The sequence below is a fragment of the Etheostoma cragini genome, chromosome 12 (assembly GCF_013103735.1).
Source record: "Etheostoma cragini isolate CJK2018 chromosome 12, CSU_Ecrag_1.0, whole genome shotgun sequence".
NCBI classification, from domain to species: Eukaryota; Metazoa; Chordata; class Actinopteri; order Perciformes; family Percidae; genus Etheostoma; species Etheostoma cragini.
This window is the reverse complement of record NC_048418.1, coordinates 24,443,333-24,457,323: the sequence shown is the minus strand read 5'-3', so window position 1 is coordinate 24,457,323 and position 13,991 is coordinate 24,443,333. Positions and strand designations below refer to the sequence as shown.

Below are 13,991 nucleotides of genomic sequence, written 5' to 3'. Positions count from 1 at the left end.
TTCTTCGGCCTTCTTTGAGACAGAGCATTAACTGCAGCCCTGCCTTCAAAGAGCATGATCATAGAGAGTCCCTGCTCTTCACATACAGACTAACACGGCAGGAGGGAGATATGAAGTGGGAGGTTCAGTTTAACCCTCATGTCTACATGAACGCACATGGACATCACCAGATTAGCCCTCTGAATATGACTAGTGATAAATTTGCTTTGCGCATGCACAGGCTAGTGTTTTCCTCTGGAGGTAGCGAACACTTCCTTAGACATGGCAATCAAAGTTTAGCTTCAACCTCCTTTGGTTAATGACCATTTAATATGCCACCAATGACATTCCAGCTATCATGGATATAACCTGAAAGCAACCCATGAGTTGTTTGTCTCTATATAATTATATAACTGTACAAATGTACTGTATAACACCAAAGAAATAAGGCTGGTGATATTCTGTATTCTTGCTGTTGTCAGCATATCCACTTCCTGTCTGCGACCCCAAATGGAATTGCTAAATCATTTCCAAAAACAGCTGTGCACAGTAGTGTTTCACAAATGTATCTCACACTTTGGTAACTAGTGCACTTGTTGGGGATTTATTTCAGTTTGGGATTTGATGCCCAGTGAGTATTTACAGCAGCAGGACAGAGTTTATGGGACGGACTCAAAAATAAATACAGTCCATACAGTTCATTGTAACATTGTAATATTTCCGCCAGTGCAAAGATGTGTCTCTTTGAAGCGTGTTCGAGGATTTTTGGACCAGAATGGATGTCTATGTAACAGAGGAATAATTTAAAGTTTAGTTCAGGGGTGTCAAATATAGGGCCCTAGAATCAGAATTAACTTCATGACCTTATTGTTATTAAGTACAGTACACAAATTAAAAGTGCTACTCTATGGTGGAAACCTAAAAAAAAACACATTGAACTAAGGACATAGTGCAGAGAATGTGAAGATGGTAAAGGGATTAAAACTAGAGTAAAATAGAATACTCATGTACTCATATTGTTACTTAAAGTGAATGTGCGTAGCAGCGTGAGTGGGTGACAGTGCTTATTATTTTTTCTTATTTAATGTGCAAATTACTTGTGGAAAAATTGCAGTGAAGTCATTCATTCCAATTTTTCAATGTTCTTATTTGTCAACTGGGGGCTGCACAGTCCTAATAGGAGTAGCAGGCACTTTGCTGCATGCGGTATTATTCTGTGGATCCTATGTGCTGATGTACAGGCAACGTGACACAACACTGCCAAGCTTAGGCTAATGCTCATGCAGAAGCCACTGGTGGAAAATGCAGGGAAGAGTGCACACAGAGACTCGGGTTTTATAGTTTATATTTCTTTAGAGAGATGCATGTGAAGCCAGTGTGCTTGGTGTGCTCTGTGCACCTTTTAGTGCTCAGTGGATATTGTAATATAATATTCTTCCCCACTATTTAGACCCATCATGTGAAAGGTTTCCAACTTAAGATCGAATTGGGCTGCATGAGTGTGATACCTGTGATGTAGTAAGTCAGATCAATGGGATGTTTTTGGTCTTTTCATGGGATATCTTGATAATAAGAAAAATTTGCAACGTGACCAGAGTTATCCTTCTGTATTTCAGATGGCCCAAAAAATGGATTATTGAAATTTCCCAGTGCTTCCTGACTGCCTGCCCCGTGTTCGGTTCATGAACCTGTAAAACCTGACCCGGGCCCTGTTCTCTCGTACAGTCGCCTACATGCTGATCATGTGTAGAGAACCTAAGTGTGTCGTTTTATTTTTGACCCTACCTTCCGCTGACGACAAAGCAAGTCACCAGGAAGATGAGGAGGACGATTCCCCCGGCGATGGACACAGCCAGAATGGTGGACTGGTTCGGGTCCCCGATAGCAAAGACATCTACATAGGAGACAAAGGGAGCACAGTGGATTAATAAACAAGTGAGGAGGGAAAAAGAGGAAGGGAGGCCGGGAGTAAAAAAAAAGACAGCAAGGTGAGTGTGTGTGTGTGTGGATGTGGGGGAGAGTGAGAATGAAATATGATAGCATTAGAAAAGGAGATAAAAGACAGAGGTTGAAGGAGTGGGGAAAAAGAGAGAGTGAAAGAGAGCGAGGGAGGTGGTTGGAATAGTAAGTAAGGTCCTTGATGAAGCGTTCTCCCTCCCTGCATCACCTATGAGGGTATGAGAGTGGACGTGAAAGCCGTTCCCATTCCACCGCGCTGTCCAAATGGATATGTTAACATTGCACATAACGAGGCTACCACCGAGAACTTTCTGCAAACACGCATTGATTTTTACGCCACACCAATCGAGCCGTTACTCAAAACAAATAGCCCATTCATCTGGCTTAGTTAAGCATGAGCATAGATGGGTGTGTATGAGATACGTATTTAAGTGTGTGTGTGCGTGCATGCGTGCCCAGAGGCAGCCACGTCTAAGCATTGATCTCCTATTAGATTTACAGGAGCACGCATACACAGCCTCCTTTAACGGTCAATAGAATTGATCTTATTAGATAACCTTGATGTGATTGCTGCCATGATCAGCTGAATGTGACACATCCTGTGTTTTACTGCATCAACCTGTGTGTGCCCTGAGCTCCGTCTATACATAGCAGCGCGGTGACATCCCAGACATTTGTTGCACGACAGGAATGGAGACCCAGCTTTGGATTACTTTTAATGATTATTGACTGATTAGGAAGCTAATGTGAGCCAGTTGTATGCCACGCAGATAGTCTTTAGCACACGGCTGTACATTAACTGATTTATCCCCCTCTGCCTTCCCGCCTGCCTGTCTGCGAATCAATGTTCCCTTTGAAGAGTACATCATGGGCCCTCTAAAGCAGAAAATCCTAGAGCACATAATGAAGCGATAATGAAAGCGGATGACAGCAAACAAAGCGGAGGACAAGTGACAGAGAGATGGAAAACATGCTAACAGAGATACAGCGTAGGACACCCCAGAGCTGTTTGGAGGCCTGGATCAAACCCAGCATGCATTTCTCCTTTGTGTCTCCTCCTCTTCTTTCCCAAAGTCTAAGTACATTTTCTAAAGTTTATTTGAAGCGGAAAAGGAAAAATAACCCGAACACGTATGACAATACTACATAATTCCAGTTGGGGGGAATAAAATGAGTCGGAAAAAAGGAATCAGCTATCCAGTCGAGTTTAAATCCAATCATGAGGATGTTTTCATTATCCGTCTTTTGAATGCGTGGTTGATACAATGATTTATGCTCTACCCTTTTTTTAAGTTTTGCTCCAGTCGGTGTGAATTGAATCCTCCCAGTCCGGAAAAAGCAAGTTCACAGATTACTTTTTCCTCATCGCAAAATTGGGTTGTCTCCTTTTCTACCTGATTGGTATCCGAGGATACTTTCAAGCCACTGGTTCCGAGCCGTAGATGACAACCTGTGAAGCTGCCGAGGATAGAACAGAAGCAGCCATTCAGATGAAAAGTGGGCTATTTTATAACCATCAGGTGGATTGATTTAAACTCCAGCAGGGAGGATTTAGACTATTACAGTACTGCAAAGTGATATAATATGCCTGTACTCTTTGCTCTGCAGTTAATCTTCACACTTTTAGTTCCCCCGCACCATTCACCATGCTAACACTGTGGATTGTTTTCATAGAAACTGCCATGTAGCTGGTTTGAGTGCACTGCATGCTTTTCCAATTTTCTTTTCCAATCTAATTAAACTGAATAAAAAAAAACTAACAAATTAAAGGAACACTGATACCACTGTATCATCAGTAATATTATAATATTATTAAATGAATTATGATTTATTAATCCCGCAAGGGAAATTACAATGTTTTCACTCTTGCTATCATTACACACAGGCCTGAATTACACACACGCTCGGTACCTATACATGCACTAATGGAGTGGTGTCAGAGTGGGGGGGCTTCCCATGGAAAAGTGCCCTGAGCAGTTGAGGGTTCGGTGTCTTGCTCAAGAGCACATTTGCAGTGCCCAGGAGGTGAACCGACATCTCTCCAGCTACCAGTCCACCACCATGCTTTTGGTCTTGGACCACCAACCCTCTGGTTCCCATCCCAACTCCCTACTGACTTAGCTTCTGCCCCCCCCATATTAAAGGTAAATATGAATGATTTATCCCTTTACCTTCGTGGCTGGTTTCCAATTCGATCTCTCCCCCGTAGCTCCCGTAGCCCCCATCGGTTCGAGCCCTAACCCTAAATACGTAGGTGGTCCCTGGCTTCAGCCCGTCCACAGTCATCATGTTGGAGCGAGTCTTCAAGACCGTGTAGTTCTGCTCCCGCTGGTTCTGAAGTAGAGGAAAGGGCAAGAGGAGATCATTTAATACTAAATTCATAATGTTAAAGGTCCCATGACATGGTGCTCTTTGGATGCTTTTATATAGACCATAGTGGTCCCCTAATACTGTATCTGAAGTCTCTTTTATATAGACCTTAGTGGTCCCCTAATACTGTATCTGAAGTCTCTTTTATATAGACCTTAGTGGTCCCCTAATACTGTATCTGAAGTCTCTTTATATAGACCTTAGTGGTCCCCTAATACTGTATCTGAAGTCTCTTTATATAGACTTTAGTGATCCCCTAATACTGGATCTGAAGTCTCTTTTATATAGACCTTAGTGGTCCCTAATACTGTATCTGAAGTCTCTTTTATATAGACCTTAGTGGTCCCTAATACTGTATCTGAAGTCTCTTTTATATAGACCTTAGTGATCCCCTAATACTGTATTTGAAGTCTCCTTTATACCTTAGTGACATTTCTGAGTCTGTAGGAGAGGGTGGGTTAACCAACTGCCACCTTGCTCGTTTGAATGTCATGATGTCTCTCTCTCTCATGGGTGGGCCAAATTCTCTGGGCGGACAAAGCAGTGAAAAGGGGTGGTAACCTTGCCCCTTATGACCTCATAAGGGGAAGATTCCAGATCAGCCCATCTGAGCTTTCATTTTCTCAAAAGCAGAGCCGAATCCCCAGGGCTTGGTTTACACCTATCACCATTTCTAGCCAATGGGGGACCATAGACAGGCTGGGGGAACGCATATTAATGTTAAAAAACTTCATAAAGGGACATTTTCATGCCATGTGACCTTTAAGATTCAGAGATTAATGTCACTGTGGTTAAAAAAAAAAACGGCCGGAATTATAGACACACTCTAAAGGGTTTGTGTAAAGAGCAATGGACTGTGGTATCCAGGGAGACAGAAAAACTGCTCAGGAAAGTCTTGAAATAATAGAAAGTTCAAATTGTTTAATTTAAATGTCTACAGGGGCCACACACCCCTCACTAAGTTTTCATTTGTTCATCTCTGGACCATTTGGTTGCATTTGTACATGAGCATGTGTCAAGTCCCAAATCTTTTCCTCTTTACACTTGGGGGAAATACGAGGTTACTCAAGTCCTGCTTCGCTTCGTTCCTCGACTAACTTGTAGGTGCGTCTGTGTGTGTGTGCGCGCGTGCACGTGTAGGTGTACGCACTTGCGGTGTGTGTGTAGGAGGATGAATAAAAAATACATGTGTGTCTGTCAGTAAGGTGATTCCCTGCAGAAAGGCTGATACTCTACTTAATGGAAGACACTACAACAAGGATTAACGATATTTTACTGCTAATGCCCGCCAACACACACACACGCACGCACGCACGCACACACACACACACACAGGCTCAATTTCATCACCTTGGCCATGTTTTACAAGGTTTGTTCGACAGATGTGTGGTTAATTGGCTTGGTGTGAGCAGTAGGGGAGACGTGAGGGATAGAGAGATGGAGAGATATGTTTTGGATGCTCAACTCATTACAGACATGCCTTTAGGCTAAATCCATATCCTACGAGCCTAAACGACATGTAAATGAAGAGAACAAGAAAAGAGGAAAGCAACATGTTGCCCAAAACCCGCTAAAGGGGATTGTTTCAAAAATGTAGCATTGCACCACAAAAATAGTTTTTGGGAAATGTGCTTTCATTTTCTATATTAGTAAAGTGCGTCTTTAAGAAAAAAAGGAGTGTGTGCGTCTCTCTCACCTTCTCATAGTAGATGACCTCATACTCCACGATGGCTCCGTTGGGTCTCACTGGACCCTGCCAGGCCAACGTCACACTGTCCTTGCTCCGCCTCTCCTTCAACACTAGGCTCACTGTAGAAACCAGTGAACAAGAAGGGAAAGCGTGAGCAACAAACAGAGAGCACGGCTCAACGAGATGAGTAAAACAGCATGAAAAGAGGCAGAGGCAGAGAGAAAGAGAGAGAAAGCAGGCTGCGCGGTAGAGGAGAGAGATTTTTAGATGGATGCCTACTGCGCTGTAACGACAAGAAGACCCATATTTGAAGTGTAATGTTGCTAATGAGAGAAAGCAAGGTGTTTTTATACATGCATAATCACAGCTGTCTATGAGGTGGTTATGTGTCACATTCATGTATATGGGGTGTGATCTGCTTGTGTTAATAATGTAATAAAACCACAATCCCTGGGACTTTCTTACGCAGCCTTCCGACATTGGAACACATGCTCGTTTGGGATTTTTTATAAATGTGTGTGTGTGTGTAGAACGTGTGACGGGGGGTCCTTAATGAGCTTAACAACCCCTTTCACCCCTCCCCTTCCTGTTATTGCACACACATCCATAGTAGCAGGCCTATTAGTCATCACCACCCTGTCATACGCACCTCTCTTGCACCAACGTCCCACACTGGGAAAGTGGGATGTCTTCGCACCTCACCGACTATCAATGCAGCAATTTTTTTTAAAGCAAATTTCTAAGCGTGACTTCAAAAAATATACATATAAATCTGAGTTGGTTCGATTTTGACATAGTTTGTCTACTGAGGTTTTTATTTTGTAGTCATTTTATGCTTAAGCCTTAAACATGCTTGTGAAAGTCAACTCCTCTCACAGTGATCTTCCATGTCAGAAATTCATGTTTATAGGTAGAGAATTGGCTTCTGGGAACATGAAACATGACCTAGTCAGATGTAATGTGATAAATTAGACAAACAGCCATTTTGTGTTTTGCCTTTTTATTTTATGCATGCTTATTAGCTCAAAACCTATTTTTTTTCCTTTAGGCAATTTTGTGTTTTTTCCTGCCCTCTTGCCTTAACTCTAAGTTGTTGTACGTGTCCCATTCTCTGTCTGATTTGTACATGTCTGGAGGCAGTAACTTTCACATAAGCATCAACACATTTAAAAAAGTTGATTACTAACTTATTAGAATCAACCATCGAAACGTTCTAGAGAGAATCGAGATGCATCTAAGAATCGATTATTTCTCCCAGCCCTAATGATCATACGTGGGAAGGCAGAGTTGCAGAGGTACCACTCACACTCACTCTGATATTACAGTGGTTATGATACTATTTGCGAGCACACAGCAATCAGGAGACAATTTAGAAAAATGCTCTCTGATCCATCGTACAAATCCCTCATTCAGGCTGATGAAAACGTTCTTTCCCAGATGATTTTATTTTCTCTTTAAAAAGGGATAGCAGTGATGCATGCAGTTTTAAATCTGAAAACGCGCTGCCTCACATAGAAATGACACTGTCAAAGAGCCGTCTCTGTCAACAAATACTGGGGTTTTGACATTTCTTGCAAGATTTACAGGTAAAATACCCCCATCACGGGTGGATGTTCTCACCTGTCTGAGATGTAGTGACATTGATGACTACCGTTCCTCTGGGCGTGGGACTTAAGTCCGACACTCCATTCTGGCTCTCGACAGTGAAGCTGTAGTTGGAGTCCGGCTGCAGGTCGGTAACCAGCACGGTGGTTGACGAGAGGCCAAACTGTCTGGGAACAAAATGGACGCTGCTGCCACACGGTGTGCACTTCCTGCCGTCCCCGGAGCACTTCCTGCAGCGGAGGCTGTAGGTGATGTCCCCTCTGCCTCCTGTGTCCCTGGGGGGCGACCACTCCAAGGTGACGCAGGTCTCGTTCACCGTGGATATGGTGTTCTCTGGAGCAGATGGAGGACCTGAGTAAAGATGAAGGCATAGATTTATGCTCATGTAAAATGAATTTTCTTCTTGAAACTGTGATTAGAAAGCCTTTTTATCCACCCTACTGGGAAAGGAGTTTAAAGGGGCCCTGTGGAATTTGGTTGGTGGCGCCCTGGTGGCTCAACTGGTTGAGCATGCATACCTTATACTAAGGCTCAGTCCCTACCACAGCGGCCTGGGTTCGATTCTGACGTGGGGCCCTTTGATGCATGTCATTCCCCCTTTCTGTCTTCATCTGTACTATCAAATAAAGGCCCAAAATGCTAAAAAAACGAAGGCAGTGTACGGCCTCCATTGTTGGACTCACGATGGACAGTTTAGATTCAGCAGAAGCATGTATATATCCCAGCATGCACTGGGTGAGCAGCATGTTGCAAGCCGAAAAAGTCCCATCTATCCGCTGCTGAGCTAGCTCTTATCAGCGCCAGCCCATGAAACACTTACTGATGATAATTATTATTTTTGCCGAACATGCATTCTCTAAACTTGCAATGTCTTTATGTTCATTACTGAGCTTATTGCAGTTTCTAATAAGAACAGAATTCCCGTTGATTAAATTAAAATGAATTAACCATTGTGAGCCAGAGGATGGACACTGGATTAATGAATAACTATGGACTGGCCGGGGGACAAAAGAGCTTCGCTGATTGTAAATGGGACTGTATGCAAATATATTACTCTGCCAAAGTTTAAATCCATCTTTAAAGAGAGTTTACATGATGTTTAATGTTGATGCTCGGCTGCAGGGAGGTTTTTACCACGTGAAGTTAACGGATACTCTTTAGGGGCTGCACTGCCGGCAGTTCATAGTGAGTGGACCATGATCCGTGCAAAGTGCCAGGAGTCAGGTACATTTTATGATTTAAAGCGGCTAATACTACTCCAAACTTCAGCCGAAATGATAAGTGGATCACAGAGTCGAAGTCCAAAAAGTGTGTCAGTGTTCTCAAAGACGCAGAGACCCAGCGACACACACGTTGTCTTTACCATGCCTTTAGATGAAGTGAGTTCATGTTGGCAAAATTCAAATCTAGTCTAGTCTAGATCTATGTGAAAAATATTTCAAGTGTTTTTTTTGCAACTGAAGCAGCATAGTGAGGTTTGAACATACTGTATGCCGGTCTCGCACCGGACTAAAACGATGCATGCACTGAGAAAAAAATATGTGTTGCCCCCCCCCCCCCCCATCTCCAGCTAAGGGAGACTGTAAATAAGCCCTATTTCAACAAAGTGTGTTCCTTTAAATTCAAATAGGTTCTGTTTAGCGTCACAAAACGTTAATGTTAGACAGGAGATGCACCCCCCCATACACCCCTTGCTTTCCCGCTGGCTTGGTATAACATTTCCATGGCGTCATCGCTTTTTTTATTTCATTAAAATGAGACGGCTTTCAAGCATTTTGTCTCTCTGAACACGGCCATACTGTAGAGGAAGTGCCTGCTTTGTTGCTTATGTTAGCATCTTGTAACTCCCTGTTTAGTTTATTAGTAAAATCACAATTTTTAGGGCTTTTTTTCTGTGCTTTCTCATTAGCAGACCAGTTTCAAATATTCAAAGACGGCTTGAGCAAACCAAAAAAAAAAACCAACTCATCATCAAGGTAAGCCTGTATATAGCCGTACAGTATCATTCACAGTGTATTGTGGTTGCTCTCAGCCCAGCATGGTGCAGGTATATCAGCCCTATAGAAACGTGGCCCTATAGCTTCCCATTCAGCCTGACATCTCATCAGGTCAGTGCAGTGAGCCAGTGGGGGCCGTCGGCAGAGCCTGGGACTTTTCCTGATTAGCCTTCCCAGTGGCAAGCCTCTCTGAAGCGCAGGAGGGCTAGGGAAAAGCCGGGCGTGGGGGATGGAGGGCATGCTGTGGATAATTGAGGCTGTCTGTCATAAATCCCACCACTTTCCGAGGCCCCACTTAAAACTGTCCATCAAATCTTCTACTGATCAGCCTTTTATGACATATAAATTATATGCCTCTGATAGTCCACTATTTTCCCCGCTGTTCCATTCCTCGCCTGTGTGATTCTTTAGCAGCGTGTGTTTGCGATTGTGCGCCTGTGCCCATAAATGTTTGTGAACGAACAGCTCACTCATTTGCAGCTGATAACACCAACCGTTACACGTGTGTGTGTGTGTGTGTGTGTGTGTGTTTGTGAGTTCTCCTTCATAATCCTTTCCTACCCCTACATCCCTCCGTCCAGCTTAACCCATCTCTTTCTGTCCCTCTCTTTCACTCAATCTTTCCCCCTCATCCTCTCTATAATGTGGCCCAATCCCCCTGGCTCTGTCTGTGTGTGTGTGTGTGTGTGTGTGTGTGTGTGTGTGTGTGTGTGTGTGTGTGTGTGTGTGTGTGTGTGTGTGTGTGTGTGTGTGTGTGTGTGTGTGTGTGTCCGTGAAAGGGAAACAAAGAATAAGGAACATCATCAGATTTCTATCGGAGTATCACCCCTTCCAGTGTTCTCATCTTGGATATGTTTGGACCGTAACCACACAGCTAGCAGACAAGCGTGCATTTGTGCGTGCCTGCGTGTGTGTGTTTGTTACGTAGTATGTATCTCTACTGTTGTGTCAACCAATAGCAGCTGGGTAGGAGGAAAATGCATGGAGTGATTATGAATAGAAATGGAAAGCAGCCATGTAAATTCTCACAGGAATACATTGCAAACTAATTCAATTAAGTGTAATCCAATCATTGTTACAGAATTGCATTTTCTAACATAGAAATGCAGAGAGCCAAATGCAAATATTTGACTACAGTGAAAGCACTGCGTACACAACATGGTCTATATTTAGCTTCCTGCTGTATGGCTGGGTTAATGTCACATGCGTGCGTGTTGGTATTACTCACGTGTGCAGGCCATGGAGCGTGGGTCCGTCTCAGAGCGGTAGAAATCTTTCTCGCAAACGCACTCGACTGCTTGTTCCTGCGGGGACAAGCTGTGAGGAGGACATTTGGTGCAGTAGGCGTCTGTGGCCGACGCTTTGTAGGTACCAGGTCTGCACGCTGGAGGGAGGAGACAGACGAACACAGGGTTAGAAACCTTCTCCCCTTGTCATGCATCGTCAAAGTCGGTGAAACTTGACCAGAAATCCTTCTTCTCCTGAAATAGTTTGTAGGACATTTCCAATGTATTACAACTTGTGTCTTATTTTTGTTGATTGGATTCTGTCACTCATTACATACCTCGCCAACGTAATTGCTGAGCTCTGGGAACACAGCAACATTGCTAAAAAGGAATCATGAGACAATTATGTGCAGTCGGTTTTAAGCAAACCCTTGGTGTGGCCACATTTAATTGGAAGAAGGTGAATGGTAAAATGAATTCCCCAAACTGCCAGTTCTACACATTTCACCGACCCACTTCCTTGGTTCAACTCTGACCTGGCACACTGTACCAGCTCCAGTTTCACAGACCTTTAAGGTGAATTCATTTTTAGTTTCACCAGTGTTGTTTCTAGCTGAATGTGTAAATTGCCGCTTACAACCTGCGCTTATGTTTCATGCCCTGCTTGACTTTGTTGCAGCGATGTTGCCTAGTTCCTAGATCTGGTGGCCGGGTTGGTTCATTGGATGAGCAGGCGCACTTCTACTGAGAGGTTTATCCCTTTAAAGCAGAGGTCCAGGGATCGAATCCGTCCTGTGACGATTTCCTGCATGTCTTCCCTCACCTTCCTGTCAAAACTCAAAGGCGGAGAAGCCCCCAAAAAATGATCTTAAACAGATCTGAACTTGGTGGGGATGTTATCATCAAACAAAACCAAAAGTGCACTGTAGTCAAGTTGCAAAAACACAAAGCGACACGAGAACAGGTCAAAGGATGTACCGTGCGGCACCCCTGGCAAAGAACATGAAAACCAAAGTTTGATTGAATGGATTGTGACATTAGGTCTACGTGCGGTCCATTTCCATGAGGCTGCAGGCCTGCATGACCACGGGGTCGTACAGTACAATGACACAGTGCAACAGCGGATCAACTGTCATTCCTGTTATATAAGCTTTGGATCTTCTGGCAACCGGGGGAACAAAAATATACCGCCGCAGTCACAGCAATAGTCACAATGACACAATATGGCTATTGCTACGGCTGTTACAGCGGCTGCATATTAGTCATTATGTGGAGTCGTAAAACTGGGGAGGGAAAACCGTGCTTCCGCTCAACAGGAACCGTCTGCTGCTGAAATAGATTGGGGACTTGAATGATTTCCCTTTTGCATCCTAGGCAGTAAAACGAAATTCCTGACTTCCCCTTTGGTAATCTGAATATAGATTACGCATGTATTTATTTAAACATTCATAGGGTTGGTATTCCCATCCTCGCAAGCCTCTTCTGCAACGGCGGTAAATAGTATTACAGTGTACAAAACCCCATGTAAGGGAAATGAGGATTCAAATGCAATTCGATAGATGCCCTGTGTGTATGAATATATGCATGTGTGTACTGTATGGGTGTGAATAGGTTGGATCAATGATGCGTCAGAATCCGCCAGGTGCTGATTGCATGTTCGTGTGCTAAGCGCTTGTGTGCAAGAGGTGTTAAGTATGCGGCCTGTGTGTGTGTGTGTGTGTGATTGTGTGTGTTCGCTTGCTGATTGCTTGTGCTGGTGGTGAAGGTCACGGATTTAATCAAGCTACACGTCACTTGTCCTCAGAAGGCTGTAAATTATCACACACACACACACAAACATACACCACACCACACACACACAAACACAAACACATTTACAGGGACACGCGGATTGGAGGGCGTGGTTAAACTGCTGAATAGAGCAATGGCAAAGTGTCCTAAAAGTAGTGTGTTTTCTCACTGTGGAGGTATAAGTTCTTCCACCTGGACACTGTGCTCGCTTACATGCAGACAGTATTTTTAGGCAAATCATTCATCATAGGGGAGCAAAGTCCACTAGCACAATCCCCAAAAGACCTGAGAGAACACTGGAAAGTGTGTGTGTGTGTGTGTGTGTGTGTGTGTGTGTTGGTGTGAAAGAAGAGAAAGAAAGAAAGAAAGAAAGAATGAAGGAAAGAAAGAAAGAAAGAAAGGAAAGGGAGTGATAATTCTCAAAGGGTTTCTGCTCTCTTTCTTCCTTCCTGTCAGCTTCTAAGGTAATGGGTGCCTATGTGCTGTGCTAGTGACTGTGTGTGTGTGTGTGTGTGTGTGTGTGTGTGTGTGTGTGTGTGTGTGTGTGTGTGTGTGTGTGTGTGTGTGTTCCTGTTGGCTGGGCTGTAGGAGCAGGATGGAAAAGCAGCTTTTCTCCGGGGACGTTTCATCCGGAGAGTCCTGGCTCCGGGCGCCGGCCAGTCACAGAGGCACAAAAGAACCCCGGCTGTGTATAGGACAGACCGGGCGCCCCATGCCAGCCCTGGCCTCCAAACAACTGTCTGATCAAAAACTTTCTGCAAAAATGGCGGCTTGGCTGCTGCTTTTTTCGTCCTTCTCTCTCACAGTCCCCCCTTTTCCCCTCTCTCCCACTTGTCTTGCCTCTTTTTCTCTCAAGCTATTCCCTGTGTGTGCCCCTTGGGATATGTGTTACTTGACTTGGTTCCCTTATGATTAATGATTTACCATAGATATGAAAAAAGGGACAAGAAGGCTGAAGCAGTGGGACGGTGCTCACATAAACATGCACTCACGCAGAAGGCAGACACACAGCAGCACAAAAGTTAAGTCCCAAAAACTATGTTTTAGAACTATGAGCTATAGCTACACATTTTTCATCATCTTCAAAGTAACAGTTGACAATGCTGTGCAGTACATAGTATGTGTGTGTGTTTGTGTGTGTGCGCATCAGTGTGTGTCTCCTAAAGACAAAGAGTGGCCTCAGATCCAGTGTCTTATTAAATATTCATCTGGTCACCAGAGAGACTTAGTGTATTTATGCCAATCGATAGCTCTTAGATATGATATAGTACTGCTGCTCAAGACACACCCTCAGTCGCCACCATAGACCGTTAATATAAATGGACAGAGCATGAGTGACGTCACCCATTGGTTTGTGGAGATCAGAAATGAGTC

General features: G+C 44.0%; 1 protein-coding gene across 2 annotated transcripts in view; it reads right to left on the bottom strand.

The window, feature by feature from the left end:
* Positions 1 to 13,991, bottom strand: part of epha4b (eph receptor A4b) — a 66,826-nt gene that overhangs the window by 29,391 nt on the left and 23,444 nt on the right. For both annotated transcript variants that reach the window (XM_034888049.1, XM_034888048.1), the window contains exons 5-9: positions 10,829 to 10,984; positions 7,619 to 7,954; positions 6,005 to 6,117; positions 4,110 to 4,272; positions 1,765 to 1,873 (exon numbers count right to left, since the gene is read on the bottom strand). In XM_034888049.1, the coding sequence (XP_034743940.1) occupies positions 1,765 to 1,873; positions 4,110 to 4,272; positions 6,005 to 6,117; positions 7,619 to 7,954; positions 10,829 to 10,984 (877 nt within the window). The remainder of the gene's footprint in view (positions 1 to 1,764; positions 1,874 to 4,109; positions 4,273 to 6,004; positions 6,118 to 7,618; positions 7,955 to 10,828; positions 10,985 to 13,991) is intronic.